Raw genomic sequence first — 25,947 nt, 5'->3', positions numbered from 1 at the left:
CAGTGTACAGTATATTGACCTAGAGCATAACAATAAAACATTAGCATGAATGAATCACATGGCTTTGGAGTATATTAGAAAATAAAAAGCCCTTTTTCGAGGAATACTGGAAAATTGAACAAATCCCAAGCCATTTCTGATTACTGTGAACATTAGAAAAAGGATGCAAAAATATATTATATATACTATAAAATATATAATCCAATAAAATAAATTATAAATAAATATAGAAGCAGCTGAAAGAACATCATTCTCAGATTGTTTTTTTGTACATACTGTAGTATAGAAAACCACCAGACTTCCATTAAGTTTGAAAAATTGAGGGATAGAAAATGCTGACTGTCACATGCAAAACAATATATATGTATATATCAATCATACAGCAATATATTCTGCTAGCACTGATCTACTGCTCCCACCATCTCTTAGATGGTAGATGGTGGTGGAATGAACTTTCTCCAGACGTCCGAACAGCTGAGATACTGGCCGTCTTTAAACGACAGGTGAAGACCTACCTTTCCCTGTAACACTTAAACTAGTGCTTACGTATTTTCCCTGTTTGTTTTATATATTTAAAAAAAAATGCTACAAATTCATCGCAAAAGAGTTTTAGATTGGTGATATCCTAAGTCTGTGACCTAGTAAAGCAGCCTTAATGTTTTATTGGTAGAAAGGTCAAAGCATTTTGGTACGTCGCTCTGGATAAAGGTGTGTACCGAATGCTGTAAATGTAAACGTAAATGTAAATAAAAAAATTTTGGGTAAAATTTGGGTACAAAAGAATAAAACATTCGTATACAAATCGCAGACATGAGCAATACAGAATCAAATCAGTAAAATCTTACATGTAGAACTGTAGCTGCGTGCAGGATTTCAACGTCTCACGTCTCACCGTCAGAGATGAATATATACACAAGCATTTCTCTTATTGTTTCTCTAATCTTTACAGTCCAATATCAATCTGCTGTCATCTTACTCACAATATATTCATAATCTATATTTCATATATATACATATATATCTCACAGCATTTCTTACCTTTTTAACTCAGTTCCCTTCAGCTGTATGTGTGTTGCCCAGTGTTTATCATCGAATCCTCCTACACTGTGGTTAAACCAGGGTGTGTTTCTGTCCATCACTCCACCCAGGTGAGCACACACACTGCAAGCACACACTGTTCGCTAACATGTCTTTATATGGACTACAGGCTGAAGCCCTATTGTCCTCTATTGTATACGTAGTAGTGTGTATAAAGATGTTCAGGAAATAAACCCCCAGATATTACTGGAAAACCTGTAGTTTATTATTATACTAAAGGACAAATGAAAAGGTGAAGAAAAGGTAAAGAAAATAAATTTAGAAAGCAGTATTCTCCATTTCAGTGGCCTTGATTATAATTTTAATTAATTACTTAATTTCAGTTAATTGGTCAAATTTATACTACTTAAAAAAGCTGTTTAAAAAAATAAAAATAAAAAAATAACTATACTTTTATGGGACTGTAAGACAGTGTTGTTGTTTTTTTTTCCATCAAGCATCAAATATTTTTTATTTTTAACCCTTTATTATTTTCTCCCTGTTAAATTCGGACTAATCAGATGGATATTGAGTACTTTTCTATAACAGACCGAAGTTCTGACTTCTAAACAAGGTTGACTGTAAATTAAAGCTCTCGTTTTTATATATAGTATAAAGATGTCAGTGAAACAATATGCTGCTCTTTCTATCGTAAGCATGGATGCAACGCATAAACGTATTAAATAAAGAAACGTATAGAAATAAAGATAAACTATGATGTAATTGGGAATTGTTGATATTTGCTGTTGATATCCCCAGCATCAACACTTTCCAATCAGATGTAAAGCCGTTAAATGGAAGTTTACTAAAGAGAAGTTTGTATGTCACACGTAACAAGATAAACTGTAGTTTATCTTTTTATTATTATCATTAGAAGACTCTGCTCAGAAACAGACTTTGTCCCGACTTTGGTGCATCCATATAAAATGAGCCTGGTGTTTGGATGCATTCATGTACCTGTCAAAGAAGGTGAAAGGACACAAAGTATTTTATGTGCATTTCTTTTAAAAAAAAGAAAGAAATGCAAAATGTCAATTTTAGACAGCCGTCAAAAAAAAACATGAGAAAACAGTCCTGTGTATTTCTGACGTTTTCCATCTCTGGCTCTGTGTCAACACATTCCGGATGAATGGAAAACACCTAAAGCAATGAAATGTGTCTGACAACAGACACTGCAATGGGTTTAGATGACAGCAGAGCTTCAGATCTTGACCTAAAATGTGAAAAAATACTTTGAAATTTTACTTTTAAAGGTGGGGTCTCTGTTGTTTGAGAAATGCTTCAGAAAACTGCATGGGCCGCCATACAAAACAAAAACAAAACTAACGTGTAAATGAGCAGAAAGAGAGAGTGTTCAGTGCGCATGTGTGACATTAGCAGAAAGGTTGCTTTTTTCCTTCTCGATAGGTGAGTAACGTTGGTTTTGCTTAGTTACACAGAACTAATATATGCCTTTGTCCTTTGCATGATTTTGCTTGTGTCATTTTTGCTAGTTTGTTTATCTGCAATCGTATTGTTCTTCCCTTCAGCTATGATAAAGACACATTTCTTTCCATTAGTTGCCTGGGTTACGTATGTATGTGTGGGTGGAGCTATCGATACAGGGGTGGGACCCATTTGGGTTAGGGGCGTGTTTGTTTTGGTGATTTCAAATGTCAACATTGGCTTTCAAACAACGGAGACCCCACCTTTAACTTTTAAATTTGATCAAATCGATTTCAGCGGCGTTGTGTTAGGAAACAGTGCTGAAGAACTGAAATGGCTGAAAGTCTGCAATGATGAAAACTCTAGAGCTCTCGGAAATCCACACTTTTGACATGATGAGTCAGATCTGTTGGATCTGATTAAATCCTACTGTGAGACAAAAACATGACAAAAACATGAATCAGTGGCTGGTTCTGATCCGAGATCCAACACACGTCTTCATACTCGCAGGAAACAGCAAAATGGATTATTTATTTATGTTTTTACTTTTGGTAAAACCGCATTTTGTATTTTGTTGAATTGTTAAAACATAACAATAGTAGATTTGATGACGTTTTCACTCAGATGTTTTTATTTGTATTTTTTTTTAAACATTTATAAACATTAAGGACATTAAGGATAAAAAAAAAAAAATACACAAACAAACCAAACCAAACTCTCACGCAAAGATGAACAAACAAACAAACAAACAAACAGAAGTTTTATTCTTTTGTCAAAGATGGATAAACAAACAAATAAACAACTGAATTAATAACTTTTATCCTCTGCTGAAATATAAGCAAATAAACAATCAAACAAATAAATAAATCTCAGCCTGCTTCCTCTTATGGGGGTTTAAAAGACAACAACACCTTGAGCCATGACTGATATCGACTGCATCATTTATTTTGTTTCTGATAAATGCTCATAAAAGCTCATACTATACTGTACTGAGTGCCGTTTAACAGTTTCCATGTCATTTACTCAAACTGCACTTAGATGCTAATCAGTATTCAACACGATGCTTATATGATTTTTATTTATTTATTTATTTATTTATTTATTTGAAAAATAAAACCAGACAAATATCTGTTTTTTTTTCATCACAGTTCATTTAGCTCTATAAAGTCTGGTGGAAATCACTGGGAAAAATAAATAAAATAAATAAATAGTGTTAAAATAAAGGCTTGTCTGTCCACTCGAGGTTTACAGCAAATATTGTTTTAAAGGTATGGAAATACGCAGCATATAAAAACGTCCCTTATATGTCTGTAAAAACGTTTAGAAGGCACTTTCTTTAGATAAGAAAAGAAGGAAAATCACAGTTGGGGAGACGGCTGACCGAGAAGTGACTGTCTGCATAGCATGAACCGAAGTCGAGGGTCGCTACGGCATCTTCCAAACCCTCCGCAACATGTTTCTGGCGTTTTCATTGTTTTCTGAAATATTACTTTAGGATAATGAACTCAATTTTTACAAAAAATCCCTCTTGTTCTGCAGCAAGATTAGAAACAAACGTTATGTACATATTGTGTGTGCCCTTGTCTCTGGGTGGCGATGCACTCCGATAGGTGCACGAGGTCCATAGTCCTCTCCTGTGTGCGTTAGACAGACAGTAGGGCAGTGCAGAGGCGACAGTGCGGCCTGACCAGCGATGCTGGACTGTGTTTCCGGTGTAATCCCTGTGCATTGGTGCTACCTGGCCCTCAGGCTCTGTAACACATTGTAAACATCCTGCTCTCTGCTCAGACCCTCAAACAGAGGCAGCAAATCTAGCAGCTCTGTGTCGGTCATGTCGTCAAACCATGACTGCACCGGGACCTAAAAAGAAAACAAAAATAGTCACATGACTATAAGACACACAAACCAGGAAATAAGACTGTAAGAGAAATTAGAGAACTCTGACTTGTCCTGTTCTTGCTGTGATATAAAGGACAGTTTATGTTCATACAGTGAATAATACAATCAATAATAAACAGATTCAAAGGCATATTTTAAAAAAAAAATCCCTTTATAATTATTTATAAGGTGAAGCTTTGTGTAGAGAGACGTTTCTATTTCTGTGTATTTTATCAGTAGGTTTTCTACTACAGGAAAGTCTTCAGGACAGAATAACACATATATTATCCCCTCTGAAGAAATAATAACACTGTACTTAATAACAGTCTGAGATTCTTTTGGACTGTACACGAATGGTAGGTCAGATTGTGAGAGTTCGGATCGAGACGTACGGCGTTCTCCGGGTGGAAGATGTACGAGGCGGGCGAGTTGTCCACTATGATCACTTTGCTGAGTTGACGGCCGAGCCGGCTGAGGTCTTTAACATAGTTCCCTCGGTGGAACACGCAGGATTCTCTGAAGAGGCGAGCGCGAAACACACCCCACTGATCGAGTAGATCTGCCACAGGGTCAGCATACTACACACACACACACAAATTTTAAATTAAACACAAATTTTGCTAGCTGAAATATCTCCTCACTAAGCGATTATATAATCGATTTTATTTTATTTAAGATTCGATAATAATTTATTTCAACCCAAGAAAATAAATCTGCAAAATTTAAGTAGAATCTTACTATTCAGTTTTTAGTGCTTTACAGTACATAACAAGTATACATTCTCTATTTATTGTGTGTGTGTGTGTGTGTGTTAATGAGTCTAACCTTCGCTAAGCTGGCTGTGAAGAGCACACATTCGAACAGTTCACCCAGCTTCTGCAGAAACTCGTCCACATGAGGTCTCTTTAACACGTAGACCTGCCGGCAAAACAACTGCTTATCAGCAACACACACACACACACACACACACATCTGCACAATGACTCTGATGTGCTCTGATACACTCTTCTTGTCTTCTTTCTTCTCGTGTACAAGACGTTTATTCACCGCAACCCAGTACAAGTAACCAAGAACAGGCCGCGTCTGATACACAAAGCCTATCCTGGATTACTTGAACCAGGTAACAGCCATCGTCTCGATACCGACGAGACACGGTGCAGGTGGTGACAATGTGATACTGACATGATGCACTTTTCACTTACTGACTCTTACAAAGTTCTCCCTTTCAGAGCAGACTGGTCTAAAGCAAACTGTCTGAATCTGCTCACACTTCTTTTTTTTCTTTTTCCTCCTCCTCTTCTTTCTTTTCTATATACAACAAAGTAAATCCAACAGCAGAAAAAAAAACTGATCAAATAATAACATATAAGATACAACTATTAAATGCTTGTCTTAATACGCTTCATAATAACACCTAAGAATACTAACAACATCCAGGATATAGTAAACGCTAGCAAACATTTAGCCGTTGCTTAAGATGTTAAATCACTCCAACTTTCTAGGATGTTTAATGTACAGATAAAATGATTTACTACGTTTTTAAAGGTAAAGAATGTTTATTAAAATTACATTCCAGGATGCATAAATATTCAAGATATGCTAATTTATCCACTTTCTCTTCTGAAATCTTTAGTTAGCCTAGCTGGCTATCTAACTGCTAGCAAGTTAGCTCACATTTAATAGCCATATTCTAGCAGATAATTTAATAGATATATTCTAAGTGGACTGTTATTCTGTATATGACTAAAATCAAGCTCCTGTTCATCACTAACATTATAGCAATAGCAAATTTAGCTAGTTTTGTTGAGGTTAGCTTATAGGATCTGGGGCTAAAAGATGAAGCATCTGGTAAAGTTTTTTTTCTTCTACGTTAGTTTGTTGTTTGTAGTTGAACGGGGTAGTTTGTGGCAAGAAAGGTTTTGTTCTTAACCCCTGTACACTTCTGGATTTAAACTGATCCTTCAGAAATGAAGCATGAATCCTCTCAGTGACATGTAAGGGCACCTTCTTGTTCACTACACCATGCTGCATTACAATCAATTACCACAGGATCGGTTCGTGTTTGACATTTTCTCTGCGCTCATAGACTTCACGTTACCTGATGCACCGTTCCATCGATTTCCACAGGAACGATAAAATCTGCATTGCTGATGGGCTGCGGGATCAGAATGCAGAGGTTCAGATTAAAATCTCATACAGAACAGATACAGAACAAATCTAGTCGTAATGACGTCCTGAAACGCTGGAGCTGTGTTAGATCCCATTTAACATATTTATTAGTCGTATGAGGTTAATAGCTGTGTGTGTTAAAACGATGCATAACTGATATCAGGCAACATTTACAGTTTTAATATTAATAATATATTAAAATGGAGAATGGAGGGGGGCACGGTGGCTTAGTGGTTAACACATTCGTCTCACACCTCCAGGGTTGGGGGTTTGATTCCCGCCTCCGCCTTGTGTGTGTGGAGTTTGCATGTTCTCCCCGTGCCTCGGGGGTTTCCTCCGGGTACTCCGGTTTCCTCCCCCGGTCCAAAGACATGCATGGTAGGTTGATTGGCATCTCTGGAAAATTGTCCGTAGTGTGTGATTGCGTGAGTGAATGAGAGTGTGTGTGTGCCCTGCGATGGGTTGGCACTCCGTCCAGGGTGTATCCTGCCTTGATGCCCGATGACGCCTGAGATAGGCACAGGCTCCCCGTGACCCGGGGTAGTTCGGATAAGCGGTAGAAAATGAATGAATGAAATGAATGAATGGAGAATGGATGCAAGCTGGTAACATGTAAAAATCTACAAAGAGCACCGGCGATGTTCGGAACCTACCTTCGTGTTATAATTTCACGCTGAGCTAAAACTCGACGTAGTTCTGAGAGTGAGGATTGTGTCTAGGTGTTTACTTGACTTGACTATTTAACACTGATCTCTGATCTAAAAGCAAGCTTCTGGCTCATACTGTATGCTTTAACAAAAATACGTGAAGTGACAAGATGTCCAGTAGGGGGCGTATGAGCTCCATGTAGCAATGTACACAAGAAATTTCACCTTCCAAGAAAATTCCAACCTAACAACAGGACATTCCTCGTTTTTAGATTTTGTTATTCAGTCATCAAAACGCAACTTCCTTTCTGTACAGTATTTCCTGGTGATATAAAATAAAGATCATTTTCTGAAAATCACAAAGCCAAGCTCTCTCTCTCTCTCTCTCTCTCTCTCTCTCTCTCTCTCTCTCTCTTTCTCGCTCCCTCTCCCTCTCTCTCTGTACTGCATGTTGTGCTTCCACTTGACCTTCAAGTGAACAGGCACAAAATCAACTCAATATGTGGCCCTCAACAGGCAATTAGTCAGCGAGAGCAGACCACATCTCGAACACTCGATTCGAAAGAAAAAGTAAGCGGTGTTTTAGCGGGACTTGGATGAAGAAACAGCCCTCAACATGGCTGTGCAGTGCAGTATACCTCAGGGACATGCCCTTGGGTGCAATCGTCTCTAGTCTTTCATGTAGTATGGGTGTGTGGGTGGCAAAATGGGCGTATTTGTACATGTGGTGTGTGTGTGTGTGTGTGTGTGAGGGCGCGAGTGAGCATGTGTGCATGTACAAAGGCATCCATCTCCCTCACTCCTTCCCTTTCTCCGGGCCTCTCTCTTTCAGCCAGCGCCTCCCTTCTCTTTCCTAAGTAACGAGACGAGCTGCCAGGCGGACATTTTAAAGAACACACTGCTGTTAGAAGAATAACTTTACTTTCACTAACATCCTTTCACTAAACAACTATACAACAGATCAGCATTAATGTGGTAAAATGTGTGTCTGTGTGTGTGTGGCCTGTGGTCTGTATAATGTGTATCAGTAAAGAGTGTGTGTGTTTACTTGTGTCTGCATGGGTGTGAATATTTATGAGCATGCTCAAACTTGCCTTGCTCATGTAATTATCCAATCAGGAAACCAATGAATTAATTCTCACGTCAAACATCAGCTGGTTAGAGAAAAAAAATGTTGATCTGGGATTTCTACACAACAATCTATAAAGTTTACATAAAATGATGTTGCCTAAAAAGGAAGAGGAGAAAAGTGTCTCATGTTTACAAGTCAAGTTTTTCAAAAATTGTGTGTGTGTAGTTTGTTTATCCATGCAAGTGCGTGTGCGTAAGTGTGAGTGTGTATTCATGCATGTGTGTCTACTTTTGTATTTGTGTGTGTGTGAGCATGCATGTCTGTGTGTATATGTATACATGTTTATGCGTGTCAGTGTATGTGTACGTGTTTGTGTGCTCTGTATGAGTGTGTGCTCTGTATGTGTGTGTGCTCTGTATGTGTGTGTGCTTGTGTGAGCGTGCGTGTGCACGTGTGGGCGCATGTGTGTAAGTACAGGAGATTCTGTAGTGAAACAGATCCCAGAGGTGAGCAGGCGCCTCCTGAGGGGAAGGTTTTTAGGCCCCGTACAGTCATTAAATCTCAGCAGAAGATTTTATTCATCGTGGGATTCAGTTTTAATCCCACACAGAGCTCTAAACACACAGCGTCTTCTGCGACCGAGCCTCAGAGCACTCAGTGGATTAGGAGTGCTTGTGAAATATTTTACTATAGCGACTGTGATGAGCTCATAGCCTGCATTCTGTATCAGATACAATTTATTCATCGTAAATCTCTTACAATTTCTCCAGATCAGTTTAACATCAAACACACCGACAGTCTTGGTACAAAATGTGTTTTTGACTTTAGGCTATACAAACATTTGCACTTGATTTGATGTAATACATGTTTTTGTACTAATGAGTAATCAACGATGATGATGATGATGATGATGATAAATAAATAAATAAATAAATTCAAGTGAAAATTCCCCATTTACAAATTCCTAAATTGTAAATTTCACAAATTCTCATTTGTGAAATCTGAGCTAAATGTTAAGGGAATTTATTTATTTATTTTTTTTGACAAAATACGTCATGATGCGTCCCAGAGTTTGAGGTTGTACCTTGAAGGAGCTGTGAACCAGAGTCTCATCGAGGTCGATCACCACGCAGTTCTTGCCGTAATCCGTGATGCTAACTTCAGGTAGGAGATATTTGGCTGGAGACTGAGGAGAGGTAACCGAGCGTGCAGGACCAAAAGGACAGCGGAATGAAAAAGAGAAGACAGAAAAGGAGGAAAAACAAACAGTGATTAATTCGCAGAAAGAATCAGAATCAAAGAATCAGAGTCATTACTGTATTAGAATTTAGCGGGGTTGGAACTGAAGGCTGTCCGGCGTGCAAACCGTGACGGCTTTATAGCTTTCATTTCAGATCCAGGTCGCTGTTGACACGCTTGGTGTTACTTGCTGTGATTTAAAAAATAAAAATAAATAAATAAATAAAGGGAAGGGGTCAGAATGAAGATTTCGGGTACAAGCTAATCAAGAAGATTATGATAATAGTGATTCCCCCAATGTTTGCCTCCTTCGCCAAGTCATGGTGCTTAAGCACAATCTGGATGTATAATTAAGAAAGATGTGAGAGAAAGAGAGAAAGAAAGAGATGGAGAAAGAGACAGAGAGAGAGAGAGAGAGAGAGAGAGAGAGAGAGAGAGACTGACAGAGACATAGAGTGCTATGACACCTAGCTCTAATGTGAGGATGTCCTCTGGTATGATTAGCACACAGATGGCTTCACCTGAGGGGGTGAACACACACACACACACACACACACACACACACACACACATACGTTCTCTCACTCTAATAACAGGGGCGGTAAGTGACAAACTACATATCCTCTCGTTACAGTACTTGAGTACACGGTTTTCTGTAACGATTGTTTAGAGCAGAATTAAATCATTCACGATGTTATTTTTTTTACCGCCATTTAGGCCTAAAATTCTGTTTGTATCCAGTTTGATTAAAAAAAAAGCCCAAAAACAACTCATGCAACTCATTTAAATAATTTAGTTAATAATAGTAATAATTTAGCTTACACAAATCCAAGCTCCAGAAGTTTAGAAGCAATGACTAAGTCAGAGAAGGCAAATTAATAGGCACTTAAAAAAAATAACCTATGCAGGTTTCAGTACTCAGTATTTTACATCTCATCATTCAAAATACTGAAACATGTTCAACAAAACAATTAGCAGATTTTTAATTGAACAAAATTCTATTATTAAAGCATTTTTTTTACTATAGGACTAATTTACTTTTAGTTAAGTGGTCCAATTAATCAAGTGAATTATTACTAGCAGTATTTTTACTGTCTCGATATAATGGATATCCTGGTTGTGTTTCGCTGTGTCTGTATTTGTATACAAAAGTGTCATTGTGTGTAAGAAGCAAAGGCAATGAAGGACGAACCGCGTGCTGTGTGATGTATCTGTGCCAACGATGCACGCAGTAGGGTTTCCTGATCCACTACATTCAATAATTAACATACCTCGTTTTAGCTTAAGTCTGAGATTTCTACTTATTCAAAATGTCAAAACACTTTATCTCTTTATTTTTCCTGTAGTGTCCCGTCCACTATCTTTTAGTTATTAACCCGGGCCTATATTTAGAAACATTCTAAGACTGATCTCAGAGAGCTCATAATTTAGCTTAAAAATTTCTAACTAGGAATCTAATCTTCAGAGTGATTCAGGACCAATCACAGAGCAGCCTATATTCTATATATCACTCTGAATCTAATCTACAGAGTGATTCAGGACCAATCACAGTGCGGCTCTGAGCAAGGAAAATACAACAATTTTTATCTTCGAGAGGAGGCGGGGCTTAACCTGATACTGGTTATAGTACATTCTTTTAAAGACTGTGATTGGTTGATCAATAAAAAAAGAAGCGCTTTTAAAATCTGGTTTATTATAAACCTTCACTTATATCGTGTCTCTTTGTTAAGATATTTGAGACTATATGGTGTAGGATTACGTTCGTGACCGATCATATTAGAGATGTTCTAACATCTGTATGTTATTCATTCATTCATTCATTCATTCATTTTCTACTGCTTATCCGAACTACCTCGGGTCACGGGGAGCCTGTGCCTATCTCAGGCGTCATCGGGCATCAAGGCAGGATACACCCTGGATGGAGTGCCAACCCATCGCAGGGCACACACACACTCTCATTCACTCACGCAATCACACATCTGTATGTTATAAATGTTATAAATGTCATGTAAATGTAAATGTAAACATCTCTGACATGGAGCAGAAATGTCATAGAGACAAATGACATCATTTCTGTCACTATGGCATTTCAGCTCTGTTTCTGTGCTGATGTCTGAGACGTTATCACTAATATGATTGGTCACAAAAATAATCCCTACACGATCTAATCTGTATAATTTTATTAACTCGCTATCATTAACCCTCTTAAAAGTTCTCCTCACTTCTACTAACACTTTTTGATCTTTGAGCTCTTTTAAAGGTTAAGATGCTTTATGAACAACTTTTATCTTTACTAGGATCTTCTCTTTCATTTTAAGGGGAAACTCCCACATTTCTAAGAGTTTTCTTGAAATTTCTTCACTAGGAGAAACTCTTTACAATAAGAATTTCCATAAATACAGTCCATGTAGTACAAATACTATTAAATAAAAATCATCAACACTCCTTGATCAATTTAAAAGTCAAATCTTGGAACTCGAGATCCACCTGCAGAAAGATTCATTAATGCTTCTGAATGCTAATTATGTATAAGTACAAGGACGAGGAAAATCCCCCGAGTACCTTGTTGAAAGCAAACCCACAATGCCGAGACATTCATCTATCTCGTTCTTGATCAAACCCAAACGCCAAGTGAATTGGTGAGCAAGCTGAAAAGTTGTGCTTTGTCATGAACAAGTTTTCTACTCTGTAACTTTTCTCAGTGGGAACCCGATGTGTCTAAAAAATCAAGTCAAACGCAGTGACACACTGACGCTACTTTCACACTAGTAAGCGATAAGTCACTTGTACTTTGGCTCTTATTCTGCTGTCCTGGCTCATTAATGAAAAAATAATAGAAATACACTGAAAATTGTTTCTTACAAATACTTTGTACTTGCTTTGTAAGGCAGATTAGCAGCGATCACTTCCTCACAAGCTATATTTCACTCCGTAATCTGTCAGATACATTTAACCCTTGTATGATGTTCGGGTCTGTGGGACCCATATTCATAAACATCAATAGTTTTGAAAAACTTTGCTTCCTTGTAAATTTGTTGATTTTTTTCCTCACTCATAACTTAAATTTATTAAATTTGATTTTCTTTTTTTTATTACATTTCATTAAAAAACAACAAAAAAACGAGTAGCACTTTAATTAAAAAATGTGATGTAATAAAGGTAAAGGGCAAATATTAACCATATATGCTGTTTATATTGCTTGTCATTGGGATGAAGTAAACATCTGTAAAGTATTTTAACATCAAATTTTTGATTGTGTTGAATTAAAAACCCAAAAATGCAGCGGGTCAAACAGACCCACGAACATTGACTGAGTAACAAAAATACAAACAACATACAAGGGTTAAAAGCAATTGAACCTCTCTCTTCTTCCAAACAGCTAATAGAAAGTTATTGCAAATAGAAACTAAAACCCCTTATTTTTACTCAAACTTGGCATGACCTTGACATTTCCTGCGGCACCAGTAAACAGACGGACATTAAAACCCTCGCCTAAACGATGCTAATATGATATTAACGTGAAGTTTATTGAGTTTTCTCTCACACTTTTTCCGCGCAGAATACAGATGGAGGATTACATAAATAGAAGGCAAATGTCCTTATTTGATATCAAACTGCTGCATCATTATTCTAACAAGCATCATTAGGTATAAATAAAAAATATGACAAACATCTGTTCAGCATTTATCGCACGCTAGTACAAAAGCGGTTCGTTTCATTTTTCCTTGGGCAAGAGAATGTTCCGGGGGAAAAAATCCAAGTCCAAATTCCTCTTTGTGCATTACAAGCAGAAATCATGCCAATCAAATCAATAACGTGGCAATAACACTGGCATTCAAAACAAAACAAAAAATATCTGAGCTGCTACTTAAACTTGCGATGTTAGCATCGAGGATCAAAGATTAGTCAGAGAAATAAAAATTAATACTGAATACTGAATTTCTCTTTTTTACTCATTTATATATAATTCACTTTTATTTTTGAGTCATTTCAAGCCTAACAAAGAGCTTCTGTAATTCTCCATGCTATCAGAAGTGTTTTTTGTTCACCAGAGACTTTTTTTTACCTTTTTTTTCATGGGGATGATTTTTAAAATGAATAAAACTGTCATTAATTCATTATTATTATTATTATTATTATTATTATTATTATTATTATTATTATTATTATTATTATTATTAAGACAAGAGGTACAATTATTGAGCATTTATTGTTATTTCTTGTTTCTATTTAAGACAAGAGAGAGAAGAAAATGTCACTGCATTGCAAATGTAAAAGATGTTAATAACGAATTCAAAACTGTGTAAAATTCACTGAAAATGTGCGTAAATTATGTCATTAAAAATGCCTGCATCAGATCGAAGAGACTGAATCGAGTAACATGAACACTGTTCGTTTTACGACATCAAATACGTTTATTTTCTAAGAATAAACTCATACACCGAGCTCCTCAAAAACCTGAGCTGAAAATCGATCCCATAATGCAACAAAAACGTTTAATATTTTACAGTTCTATAAAATATAGTATTCATTTTATTAATATTATAGTTTATCATTTTCAAGTGAACTGGTTTCTAGTCACCAGAATTGTGTTTAAATTCACAATAAAATCACTTTCTGTTGAGAAAACTTAATATTTTTATGTATTTTTTCCTTAAATCTAAAATATTCTTTTTTTTTTAGTGTGTTTATATCAGCTCTAAGACTCAAGTGTGAAATGTTCAATGAACCTTTTAGTGACCTTCTACAAAAGTTCCTAAAGGATTTTGTTCTAGACTCAGTGTATAGCCCTGAAGTTGATGACAAACCAAAGAATACAGCAAAGATTTGGTAAAGAATAAAGGAATCCACTCCTAACACGAGGAAGAGGATAAGGATGAGGATGAGGATGAGGTGCTTAACTTGCTGAAGGAAGTCGAATGCTCGTATTCAGGGATCTTGTATCTTGGACTGTCTGCGTCGCTTATAGTTTGTATCTTGTTCTACAGTCGTCGCTCGTTTTTTCATTCCTGTTAGAAAACAGCAGTAGGGCTTCTAAAGCAAATGAAATCAAACAATCCGAAAAACTGGTTGTTTGATGCAAAGGTAACAGTGATCGTTGCTACATATTGTACGTCCTTCACAGGCTGTTTCTAAACACTATTAATAGGTTAAGATTAAACCAGCGTCTTCTTCCAAACAGCTAACCGGACCACACACAATATAGGAATCGTTTGGTCTGAGGAATCGTTTGGTCTGAGGAATCGTTTGGTCTGAGGAATCACTCAAGCCGATTGTTTAGATACAGCCTCATAACTAATTAGAACAGAATTGAGAATTATGAGAATGTAACACAGCTAGTGTAAACGTCACTGGAGGAACATTTAACATCCTGCTGCATGCCCGGCTGAGTGTTAAAAGTGTCGGATAGACTTTTGGGTGTGCTAAATAAAAAAATCTAGAAAATCAACTACCCGTCAGATAGAGGTCTTTCCTCTGAGTGTGTAGTGTGTTAAAGATGAAAGGAAGCCAAGTGTTCAAGTGCCTTCAAGTGTCAGCACATGTTTACTAGCTAGCAGGTAATCAGTTAAAACAAAAGCTGTTTTGGAATCTGGATATTTACCCTTTAATTGATTATTGATAATATATTAGCTATAATCTGTAATCTATTAAATCTATTAGCTATAATCTATAATCTATTAAATCTATTAGCTATAATCTGTAATCTATTAAATCTATTAGCTATAATCTATTAGCTATAATTCATAATCTATTAAATCTATTAGCTATAATCTATAATCTATTAAATCTATTAGCTATAATCTGTAATCTATTAAATTTATTAGCTATAATCTATTATAGCTATTACCTCGGGCCACTGCAGTCCGCTAATACAAATTAACACATATTAACCCTTCCTCCTAGCATAGGGTAACATTACGTGTGTCAACTAACTGATTCATCTTACACTGTTTAAATTTATGGAAAAATAATAATAAATAAATAATGATTCTAAAATTCTCATTAATGAGATTCCTCATATGCAAATGATATTTATATTATTAGATTTTTATCATGTTCAGGTCTAAAACAAGAGAAGTTAGGAGAAGGACGAGAACGAGGTTTATTATGTCATAATAAGTGATTTAAGCCCCAGAGGATGGGGTCGGTACGATGGATGAACAGATGTTTCTGGAGAAATGGTCAGGAAAAGTGCAGAAAAGAAACAAAAAGCAAAAGCTTCACATCAGATGCAGGCACAAGCAGGCAGACAGAATGAGTATAAGATATACATACACTGGGGATAGGGATGACCTGGACCTGATCACACTGAGAAAGAGAAAGAGAAAGAGAAAGAGAGAGAGAGAGAGAGAGAAAGAGAAAGAGAGAGAGAGAGAGAGAGAGAGAGAGAGAGAGAGAGAGAGAGAGAGAGAGAGAGAGAAAGAGAGAAAGAGAGACAGAGACAGAGACAGAGAGAGAGAGAGAGAGAGAGAGAGAGAGAGAGAGAGAGAGAGAGAGAGAGAGAGAGAGAGAAAGAGAAAATCAACATAAACACTTGAAATATGTAAGCAATGAAACAACATTAAGCCATGAACAGGCGCCCTGTACTGGAGTGTAAACTGATTCCCTCTGTTTCACGGTTCACCAAGTTCGCATGAATTTATGTGCTCCTTTTAAAGAGAAGGTGGTCCGAAACATGTTTAGCTCGGAGCTGGTGCACTTCGGTGGGACATTCCGCTGCAGAACGCGAGGCTTTTGCGAGTAAACACCACTCAGTAACGTGATCCCACTCGCTTCCATTTATAGCTGTGTGTACCTGCCTTGGCAACATATGTGCATGTTTGTGGAGAAATTGGTAGCGTACCCTGGGCACGGCATTGCTCTGTGTTTGTATGAGTATATGTGTGTGTGTGTGTGTGTGAGTTGTGTGTGTGTGGGACAGAAAAGAAAAGGAAAGAAGTCAACAAAAAAAGTATCAATCGATCATCTGAGACTCAAGGGCCATTTTATGGGGACCGGAGAAGTGGAAGAGTGTGTGTGTGTGTGTGAGGGTGCGTGTGTGGGTGGATATTGAAGAATGTGTGTGTGGGGAAACATGTCCATCGTTTCTGAAGCTGGATGGTAAACATCAGGGTGAGTTCACTGGGTTCGGAACAGCTGGAACACTTTGCGGTGAGGATGGAGAGGCCGAGAGCACGGAGTGTACACAAAGCGAGGAGTGAGGTGAGACGACAAACAAGTCTTTAACTGAGATGCTGGTAATAACGACTTCAGTTAAACATTGTAATTAAAAATTAAATAAATAAAAGATATGATGCGTGTATATAGCACAAACAACAACAAGCACTCACATTCAAACACACACACGCACATATATATATATATATATATATAAAAATGTATATGTACTGTATGTATACACACACAAATACACACACACACTCACACTGGCACACGCTTACCTTAGGGGAGCCGCTGTTCTCTTCTGCAGGTGGAGGCAGCGAACACGTCTTGTTGTTCTGAAGCGGCGGGTCCACATTGTAGTTGCGGAAGCAGCAGAAGAACGGGCTGAAGATGCTCCTGCTCCTGTGTTTCTTTAAGCTGCTGTTCGACTGCGAGACTGCAACAAAGAAAAGCGGTCACTGCAACATCTGCACATTCACCTTCTCTGCCCTGGAACTCTGAACACTGTTGCTTCACATCTGTTTCGCTCACTCGAAGGAGGTCGGAGCAAAGAGAGAGAAGGGGGAGGAAAAAAAAAGAAAGAAAAAAAAAATAACTGGAAAAGTTGTCTGTTAGTCAGAGCCGCTGCCTCAGAGGGCAAACAGGACCTCCTGTATTAACGTATACACAACACGGTATCCATGGTATCAGTGTTACCTTTGCCCCGCTCTCTCGTATGCGTTCTGTCTGAGCTGCAGTTCATACGTGCATGTCATTAGTCAACAGTAATGGATTCGGAGAAAAAGAAGTTACGCAAGTCACAGAGAAGCAAAAAAATAAAAAAATAAAAAATCCATGACTACTCCCCAAACCCTCCTCTAAAATGGACACTGTGCAGATACAGCTGAGACACAGCAAAAAAAATAATAAAAAAAATAAAAATTATATATACTGTATATACACCTATATATTTTAAATACTTTAACTAAATATTTCAGAGATACGGCTTTGCCAAACGTTTTTGAATTTCACATTATCACAATACTTTTCTTTTTTGCTCCAGAAACTTATATCATTTTTATAATCATTTATAAACACAGATCTTATGTATATTAAGCTAAACGTGAAACATCCAAGATTCCTAAAGAAGAGTAAACTCCTTCTCAGAGCTAAAACCGAGAAGCCAATTACAGTCATATTTGACGTGACGAGACGTGGAGTAACTGAGGTAAAAACAGAAGATTTGAACTGGAACTGAGCTAAATGTTAATGTTGTACTGAAATTCCTTGTTTACTCTCATGAAAATGTTAGCATAGCTTAACTAGCTACAACATTAACTAAACTAAACATCAGATGTTTACATCACTGTAGAAAACGTTGCTATAATTTACATAAAATCTATTTTAGAGATCAGAAGTTTTATACTTTTCATTTTATTTTATTTAAAAAAAGAATTTGCATTTAAATGTTTTTAAATTAGAATTTTTTATATATTAATTAATTAATAATTTTTAACTAATTTTTTTTTGGGATCTGTTTTTTTTTAGTTTTGCTCAGTTAAAGATCTTGAATTTATATATACACAATATATAAATACATTATATATTATATGTTATATTATTATATATTATAATATATTATAGATTATATATATACAATATAATCAGTTTTGAATTTTATTGGCTTTGATTTTCATAATCACAGAAACATAACCGATCATTTGAACTTTCTGTTTTTAAAGGTAAATTCTACTCCTAGCAAATAAAAAAAAATGGAAAAATGTAATTTATTTCTATACATCATAGAAAAAAAAACTTTATTTAATGTAACATATACAAAGTCAATCAAATATTGGGAAAAAAAATCACGTTCATATTGTGTTTTTTCAGCTCCACAATCTGAACCGTTCTTTGCCCCAAAACTGTCAATCAAATCTCCTGCTTTTGAACACCAATATTCTCACTGTACTGATGTTCTAGAGATGAGTATCAGCATGTCCCTGCACAGATGTGGACATCAATGCCTAATGTGTCAAACACTTCGCATGTCAAAATGACTTGCAGTCTGAATGTAACACTGTTTAGTAACACTGGGCTGATCCAGGATACAGCCGTGTTGCATGATGTGCTCGTAGAAGCTTTTGCCAGATCCAACAGCAACAGGGAATCTTTAAATCTTTTAGTAACATTTTAACTCTTACTTCTACCGATGTACCTACACCGAGCCGAGAGCGTACGGCTCGAGGACACTTTTGAAGACGTCAGCCAAACATGGCCTTTAACATTTCACTCCACCGTCTGATATTTTCCATATTCCTCTTTTCCTCAGCTCAACTCGTCTTTTCCTCAGACTTTCACCACATTCACCAACATGTAGAGGGTTGAGTTCACCTCGTGTAGATTGTTACAGATTGTCCTGATGACCAAACACTAGATAGCTGGTTGATAAACAGGTGTCAGGTTTCGCAAGTCATCAGCGCAAGTCATCAGCTCATTACCTGCAGCACTCCCTGCTAGCGTTATCCACCTTTACAAGCTAAAAGCTGTAAGTTCTCTTCACTCATTTTCTTACTTGATCAAACATGAATATGGATCAGAAGCATCGATATGAGCAGTATAGCTATTATTGTAGCTACGTTTTCCAATAATGAAATTTATGGATAGTTTTTAAATCTAGTTGTTGTTAAATTCCCAGTTTCTACTTATGACCAGTTTGTGGACTTTGCAGGTTCTCAATGTGATTTCCTCTGGCTTCTTCAGTCTTCTCCCTCAGTCCTAAGACATACACCAGAGGCTAACAGGCATCTCTAAATTGTTAATACTGTGTGTTGGTTGAGTGAGTGTGTGATTCTGCCCAGTAATGGACCGGCACCCCATCCACAATGTCCAGTGCCTTGTGGCCCGGGCCCCGTAGGCTAGACTCCAGATTCCCTGTGACCATGTGTAGGATAAAAACTTTAAACACTGGAAGGATAATAATAATAATAATAATAATAATAATAATAATAATAATAATAATAATAATAATAATAATTGGGGGCACGGTGGCTTAGTGGTTAGCACGTTCCCCTCACACCTCCAGGGTCGGGGTTCGATTCCCGCCTCCACCTTGTGTGTGGAGTTTGCATGTTCTCCCCGTGCCTCGGGGGTTTCCTCCGGGTACTCCGGTTTCCTCCCCCAGTCCAAAGACATGCATGGTAGGTTGATTGGCATCTCTGGAAAATTGTCCGTAGTGTGTGATTGCGTGAGTGAATGAGAGTGTGTGTGTGCCCTGCGATGGGTTGGCACTCTGTCCAGGGTGTATCCTGCCTTGATGCCCGATGACGCCTGAGATAGGCACAGGCTCCCCGTGACCCGAGGTAGTTCGGATAAGCGGTAGAAGATGAATGATGAATAATAATAATAATAATGCAGCTGTAAGAACACAAACAGCCAATCCCCCTCCAGCCCACTGGAGGGAGAAGTCACCAGAATACTGGGTAAAACTTCCACTTTTTTCGGTATAGTTGACATTTATGATAGATGCTAGCAGCACCATGACACAAAGTATTGCTAGCGTCCACTATCTTACCAAGATGTTTGTTTTGCTATATTTAGTGTTACTTTTCTTTGTCGACTTTGTGCCACGTTTTACAGATTATTCTGTTTGTCTTTGTGATTTGGATTTGTTTGTTATGCCGACTGCCTCCACGTGTATTTCAGACTTCTTGACCTGCTTTTTGCGCTGTGATTTGGATTTGTTAGCCTGTCTGTTTATCCTTAAAATCAGTACATGGATTCAACCGTCAGACAGTTTACCGTCTGGTTCGTTACAGCATCATTTCATTCTTTTAATAATATGCTTTATCATTGTTTACCTATTTCCACAACACTGAATGTAATAACGCGTCCTTATGAGCAGATTCTCTGTGCAAACCCGCTGATCGTGACAAAGCTAAACACTGCAGCAGAAGGTCATTCTCTCTTTCAACTCATTCTCTCAATAAAAGGCACTTTTCAAAAGCTGATGTACATGCCGCAAAGATTGGGATAAAAATCCTCTAACCTGCATCTTTTTGCTTTAACCAGAAAAAGGTGCACTGATGACTTCTGAGTAAGAACAACATGGCAGTTCATATGTTTGTGGTTTGCATGAATTTCCAAACTCCAAACCACCACTTCATTGTTTTGAGACCTCCCCAGGACTGTCATTAGTATAAATATCATGTGGTTTCTTGGTTGCATGCTGCATGAAGTGTGTTTTGTTGTATGTTGTTGCAGCCATGATGCTTATTGAAACCAAGTCTCAGAGAAGTCAAATAATGAAAATATCCCTCTGCACTGGTTTGAAAGTCTTGGCTGTAAACGCTTTATTTTTTATTGAATCCTGGGAACACTGTGTATGAGGGGGGGATTTCACCCTAAATGGGACACGGGGCAGAAGACACACATGTTCACACATTCGTATGTATCAAAAGTGTCCATTTCAACTTTTGGCAGGTTTTTAAGAGGTGGAGGAAAAAACCAGAGAACGTAGGTGAACCCCATACCGAGCTCAGGATGAAACCAGTGACGCTGGTTCTTGCATTATGATCCATGTAAAAGAGAATGAAGAGACTGATTTAGCTACAAAAAGCATAATACACACATTTTTAAGAAATTCGAGTTTTATTTAAAGTTTATTACCAGTGGGTTTTTTTTTCTCAAAGAGAACAGCATAGTGATATTTGTGGAATTTGACTCTATACCATCTGAAACTGCTTCAGAAATGAAAACATTATTAGCTCCAGGTTTCTGGACAATGTTTAGACCATTATTTTTTTGGCACTCCGGCTCTGGCTTATTTATCTTACATCTTGGACGTTACCCACGGTTCACGCAGCATTTTACTTGCCCAACCTCTATATCGTTTTCCAAAATGTAGAAATCTGTACAGTCTTGTTCTCCTGCTTCAATTCTGATATTCGATACAGAGCGAGCATATGGAGGTGGGCAGGAACGAAGAGGAAGGAGGCGGGGAGCAGAGCAGCCAGTGTGGAAAAGCCTCGTCTGAATCCAACCTCCTGACCACAGCATACAAACCGTGCTTTCTCCCTGTCACAAACAACATTGCAGAGAGTTTGAGGCTGCCAGGCACATACACACACACACACACAAACACACACGCCTAAAAACATATTCTCTGGCTGCCCACAGGAATGTGTCTGGAGTCAGCCTGCATGGCGATGCCATTCTCCGCTCTCTGTCTGATCTAGAAGATTATGCCTCGTTGCTAAAAGCTAAACTGCAACGTTTTCGTTAAAGCGACACGACACTGAGCAAACAAGCTAATGAAGGAGAAACAGCAACACTGGCAACATAGAGTTGTTGATCAAGTCAAACATGCGTTTAATTCAATTCAATGTACTTTTTATAGCACGTTCAAAACACATTTACATTGTCTCAAAGCAGCTTTACGGGAGTTTAGAATGAAGTTATTATTTATCTCTAACATCTATCAACTCAGACTAAGAATCCAGACTCAGAAGGGAACCTCAGTGTCACTGGACAGGAAATAATGTAAATGTAAATAATGTCTTTACTACAACAGTTTATAGTCCAGTGGAATTGTACAACCAAGAGCTCCTGAGGAACCAATAGGCCAGGATGCTTCGGAAATATTCAAATGTTCACCGATGAAGACCTGATCACAAAGCTGTACCAAACGATAGCAGGTTGAAGATGGCGTGATAGTCTCCAAGTAGTTCCATCCACAGCAATCCCAAGCATCATGGGCTGTCTATGCATTTACATTTTACATGTTGTTTGGTAGCTACTTCTACTGAAAGTGAGACAACATCCAATTTACTGCTGCATACGTTGCTGAAAAAGCTTTTAACTTACAATCAAGTGCAAGATAATTGCAGTAAACACAAAGAGAGAGAAATGTAAACACATACAAATATAGACACAAATATTAAGGGCTTTTTTTTTTTCAGAAAGATCCATGGAGCAATAGATTAAGATAAAGATCTTACACATGAGGTCAGAATGAAACAACAACGAGAGATAGAGTTAGCTTGTTAACATGAACATGAATACACAGCAGTGCACAATTGAGTTTTCAACATCTTTAGTAAATACCGGTCAGGGTCAAGTGAGTTTGAATTAACTACAGATACTCTCTGAAAAGATAGAGCCCGGCTTACGAGTTTCGATCTTACGATGGACTATAGCGATATGACAAAAAAGCAGCAGGCAATCGTAGATACGTTGGGCTCCTGCCATGTTAGCGTTCGACAGAGTCGGTTGTTTAAGAGCGAGTTTTTTTGCTCCTTTATCATCGTCATCCTTTCTGTATCTTCCGACAACTAAGTTAATGTAGCCATCAACAGTCTAACGTTGCTCAGTGTGCTGTCATTAGACAGAATCTCAGTGAGTACGATACGATACTTCAATGCGTGTATGATACGAAGCTTCTCTCACTCACACATTTTCTACCGCTTATCCGAACTACCTCGGGTCTCAGGCGTCATCGGGCATCAAGGCAGGATACACCCTGGACGGAGTGCCAACCCATCGCAGGACACACACACACACACTCTCATTCACTCACGCAATCACACACTACGGACAATTTTCCAGAGATGCCAATCAACCTACCATGCATGTCTTTGGACCGGGGGAGGAAACCGGAGTACCCGGAGGAAACCCCCGAGGCACGGGGAGAACATGCAAACTCCACACACACAAGGCGGAGGCGGGAATCGAACCCCCAACCCTGGAGGTGTGAGGCGAACGTGCTAACCACTAAGCCTGATACGTAGCTTTAGCAATTTTATTTTAGGGTTAACACCATTGTTCTTTATAGCAGATAGAATTATTTACTGAACAAACATTCTATTAGAATTCATTAGCTAAACGTACATTAATACAGTATACAGTATACTATCTCATACTGATCACCATTTTTTAAGATAGGTAGGCTAGGTCATCGACCTGCCATATTTACGATATACGTGCCATATTCACATGTAATTACGATGGGGGTCATGGAAACATCATGGAAACCTGGATATCTTCTTCATTACTCTAGCTGTAGTTTGTTCACATTTTGGAAAACAGAACCATGAACTTCATTGAAAACACTGAACTAGTCAACATGCAGAAAAACATCAAGGGCAGGTAGAAACAAAACTAAATGGTCAGTATAAATAGCTGAGGTTGAGGAAGTATGAGAAGAAGAATTCACACATCATGCTGACATTGCTGCCAGTTTCACCTCAAAGTTTTATTTCTAGTGTTTTACGGGGTTTTTTTTATGGGACGCCACTCAGGCGTTGGGCTTTAAACAAATATCTGTGTAATCCTTTACCCAAAAAATGATGTGTAACAGTGTGGGGAAGTGACATTGTGTTACACCCCTGTTAATCTGTTCCTTTTAGGATAAATAGTAAAAAAAAAAAAATCTGAAATTATTGAATAGGAGATTTTTAAGAACTCTATAACTATACTAACAACCCTTAAAGAACACAAGTGAGTGTAGAGCTCTGACTTGCCATTGTAACCGCTGGACATCAGAATATCAGGACATCAAGACAACAGGGTTCGAATTCGTAAAGATTCTCATAGAGCTCCTGATTTAGCTTAAAAATTTCTAACTAGGAATCTAATCTTCAGAGTGATTCAGGACCAATCACAGAGCAACTCTGAGCAAGGAAAATACACCGACATTTGTCTTAGAAAGGAGGCGGGGCTTAAACCGTTACTGGTGATTGGTTGACTAATAAAAAAAAATGAAGCTGTCTCTACGTTAAGATATCTGAGACAATATCCTGTAGGGATTCCATTCATGAGCGATCATATTAGAGATGTTCTAACATCTGTATGTTATAAATGTACTAAATGTAAATGTAAATGTAAATGTAAACATCTCTGACACGGAGCAAAAATGTCATAGAGACAAATTATATGGCATTTTGTCTCTGTTTCAGAGATGTTAGAGTATCTCTAAATGATACAGAGACAGAAATGATATAATTATGTACTGAGATGTTATCTCTAATATGATTGGTCACAAAAAGAATCCCTACACGATCTAATCTGTATCATCTTATTTACTCACTATCATTATTAAATAATGTATACAATACATTTCTTCTCCTTTTCATCTTTCAGCCATTTTCTCCTCTGATAAAGAAACTCCAACACTTTTTGACCTTTAGAACTCTTTTAAGGGTTAAAATTTTTAGGTCTTCTCTTTAATTTATAATTTAAAATTTCTTAAAATTTCATCACTAAGAGAAACTCTTTACACTAAGAATCTTCGTGAATACGGGACCAGGTCTGATCGAGCATCAGTGGCTGAGTGGCATCATTTTGTTTGTTAGGACTGAAATTGAAGTCAAAACATTTCTGAATGTTTCCCTCTAGTGTCTGGCTCTAGTTTTCACAAGATGGTGACTCTCGTTTCAATCCTAACATTAAAGGACATATGATGGGAGAAAACAGTGCCATGTTGTCCTCTTATATGTCACTTAACATCTACATCAATCTTGTCAGTGGACATCAGCGTTCGGTTTTCTGTTGCTGATCTGAAGTGGAAACCTGGTGGGAATATATCTTAAGTGAAGCGAGCACAGCAAGCAACAGGCACGTTTTTGAGGTCACAAATTTGGGGTAGAAACATAGGGATGATTCCAAGGGCCCTAAGTTAAGACCCTCGGAGATGGGGGGAAAAATAAAGTGTCAGAGGTTTTTGAGCACTGTTACGAGCAGCTTTTCCCAATGCTGTGGAAGTTTCTTCGGCTACGTCCCAGACCACAAAAGAATAGTTTCATACTACTTAGTCCAGAAGGAAGTGATTTGGAGAACTGGCTTTGTGTTTCTGCCACATCAGAGATCTTTTTTGCCCCTGTTGGGATAGACAGTTTCCTTTTTTATTTCCCTTTCATGCAGTTCTGATAGTGGATTATTGGTTGTTTTTAGTCTAAATACAGATTTCTGCCGCCTTGTGGTGTGGAGAGTAATTTTATTTTCAAACACACGACCCAGAGATTCTAATACTGACAGCCGGATGTCTTATGACTGTAGTGAATCACACAAACACACTTGTACATGCAATCTAATGCTTTTTGAGGATTTTTTCTCAGCCATTTACGAGTACAGCTTTACACCCAGCTCCACCTGCTGTGGAGATTTCTTCACTCTTGGACGGACACAGAACATACGTGCATATGTCAAGCGTCAGCTGTTGTATTCGCAGTGTGTACAAATGCACAGCGAATGTGATTGTTATTCAGTGCTAGCTCTTTCAAATCAGCTTGACGTGTTGATGTG

The 25,947-nt window shown here is 37.8% G+C and overlaps 2 protein-coding genes across 5 annotated transcripts in view; both read right to left on the bottom strand.

The window, feature by feature from the left end:
* vill (villin-like) overlaps window positions 1-1,146 on the bottom strand; it is a 13,979-nt gene extending 12,833 nt beyond the window's left edge. Inside the window, exon 1 of one of the 2 annotated variants that reach the window (XM_060862267.1) lies at window positions 1,039-1,146. The gene's annotated coding sequence lies outside the window, so the exon portion shown is untranslated. Of the gene's footprint in view, window positions 1-845; window positions 866-1,038 lie in introns of those variants that run through there. The other variant, XM_060862268.1, reaches the window with a different exon arrangement.
* Window positions 1,147-3,465: 2,319 nt separating this feature from the next.
* Window positions 3,466-25,947, bottom strand: part of ctdspla (CTD (carboxy-terminal domain, RNA polymerase II, polypeptide A) small phosphatase-like a) — a 37,064-nt gene continuing 14,582 nt past the window's right edge. The window contains exons 1-8 of one of the 3 annotated variants that reach the window (XM_060862271.1): window positions 17,368-17,455; window positions 16,950-17,107; window positions 15,784-15,816; window positions 9,353-9,454; window positions 6,479-6,535; window positions 5,206-5,298; window positions 4,773-4,958; window positions 3,466-4,362 (exon numbers count right to left, since the gene is read on the bottom strand). In XM_060862271.1, coding sequence (XP_060718254.1) covers window positions 4,237-4,362; window positions 4,773-4,958; window positions 5,206-5,298; window positions 6,479-6,535; window positions 9,353-9,454; window positions 15,784-15,816; window positions 16,950-17,107; window positions 17,368-17,413 — 801 coding nt within the window. In that variant the 5' untranslated portion in view covers window positions 17,414-17,455 and the 3' untranslated portion in view covers window positions 3,466-4,236. Of the gene's footprint in view, window positions 4,363-4,772; window positions 4,959-5,205; window positions 5,299-6,478; window positions 6,536-9,352; window positions 9,455-15,783; window positions 15,817-16,949; window positions 17,108-17,367; window positions 17,456-25,947 lie in introns of those variants that run through there. The other 2 variants (XM_060862270.1, XM_060862272.1) reach the window with 2 other exon arrangements.

Source organism: Tachysurus vachellii, chromosome 25 (genome assembly GCF_030014155.1).
Source record: "Tachysurus vachellii isolate PV-2020 chromosome 25, HZAU_Pvac_v1, whole genome shotgun sequence".
NCBI classification, from domain to species: domain Eukaryota; kingdom Metazoa; phylum Chordata; class Actinopteri; order Siluriformes; family Bagridae; genus Tachysurus; species Tachysurus vachellii.
This window is presented reverse-complemented; position numbering and strand designations above follow the sequence as displayed.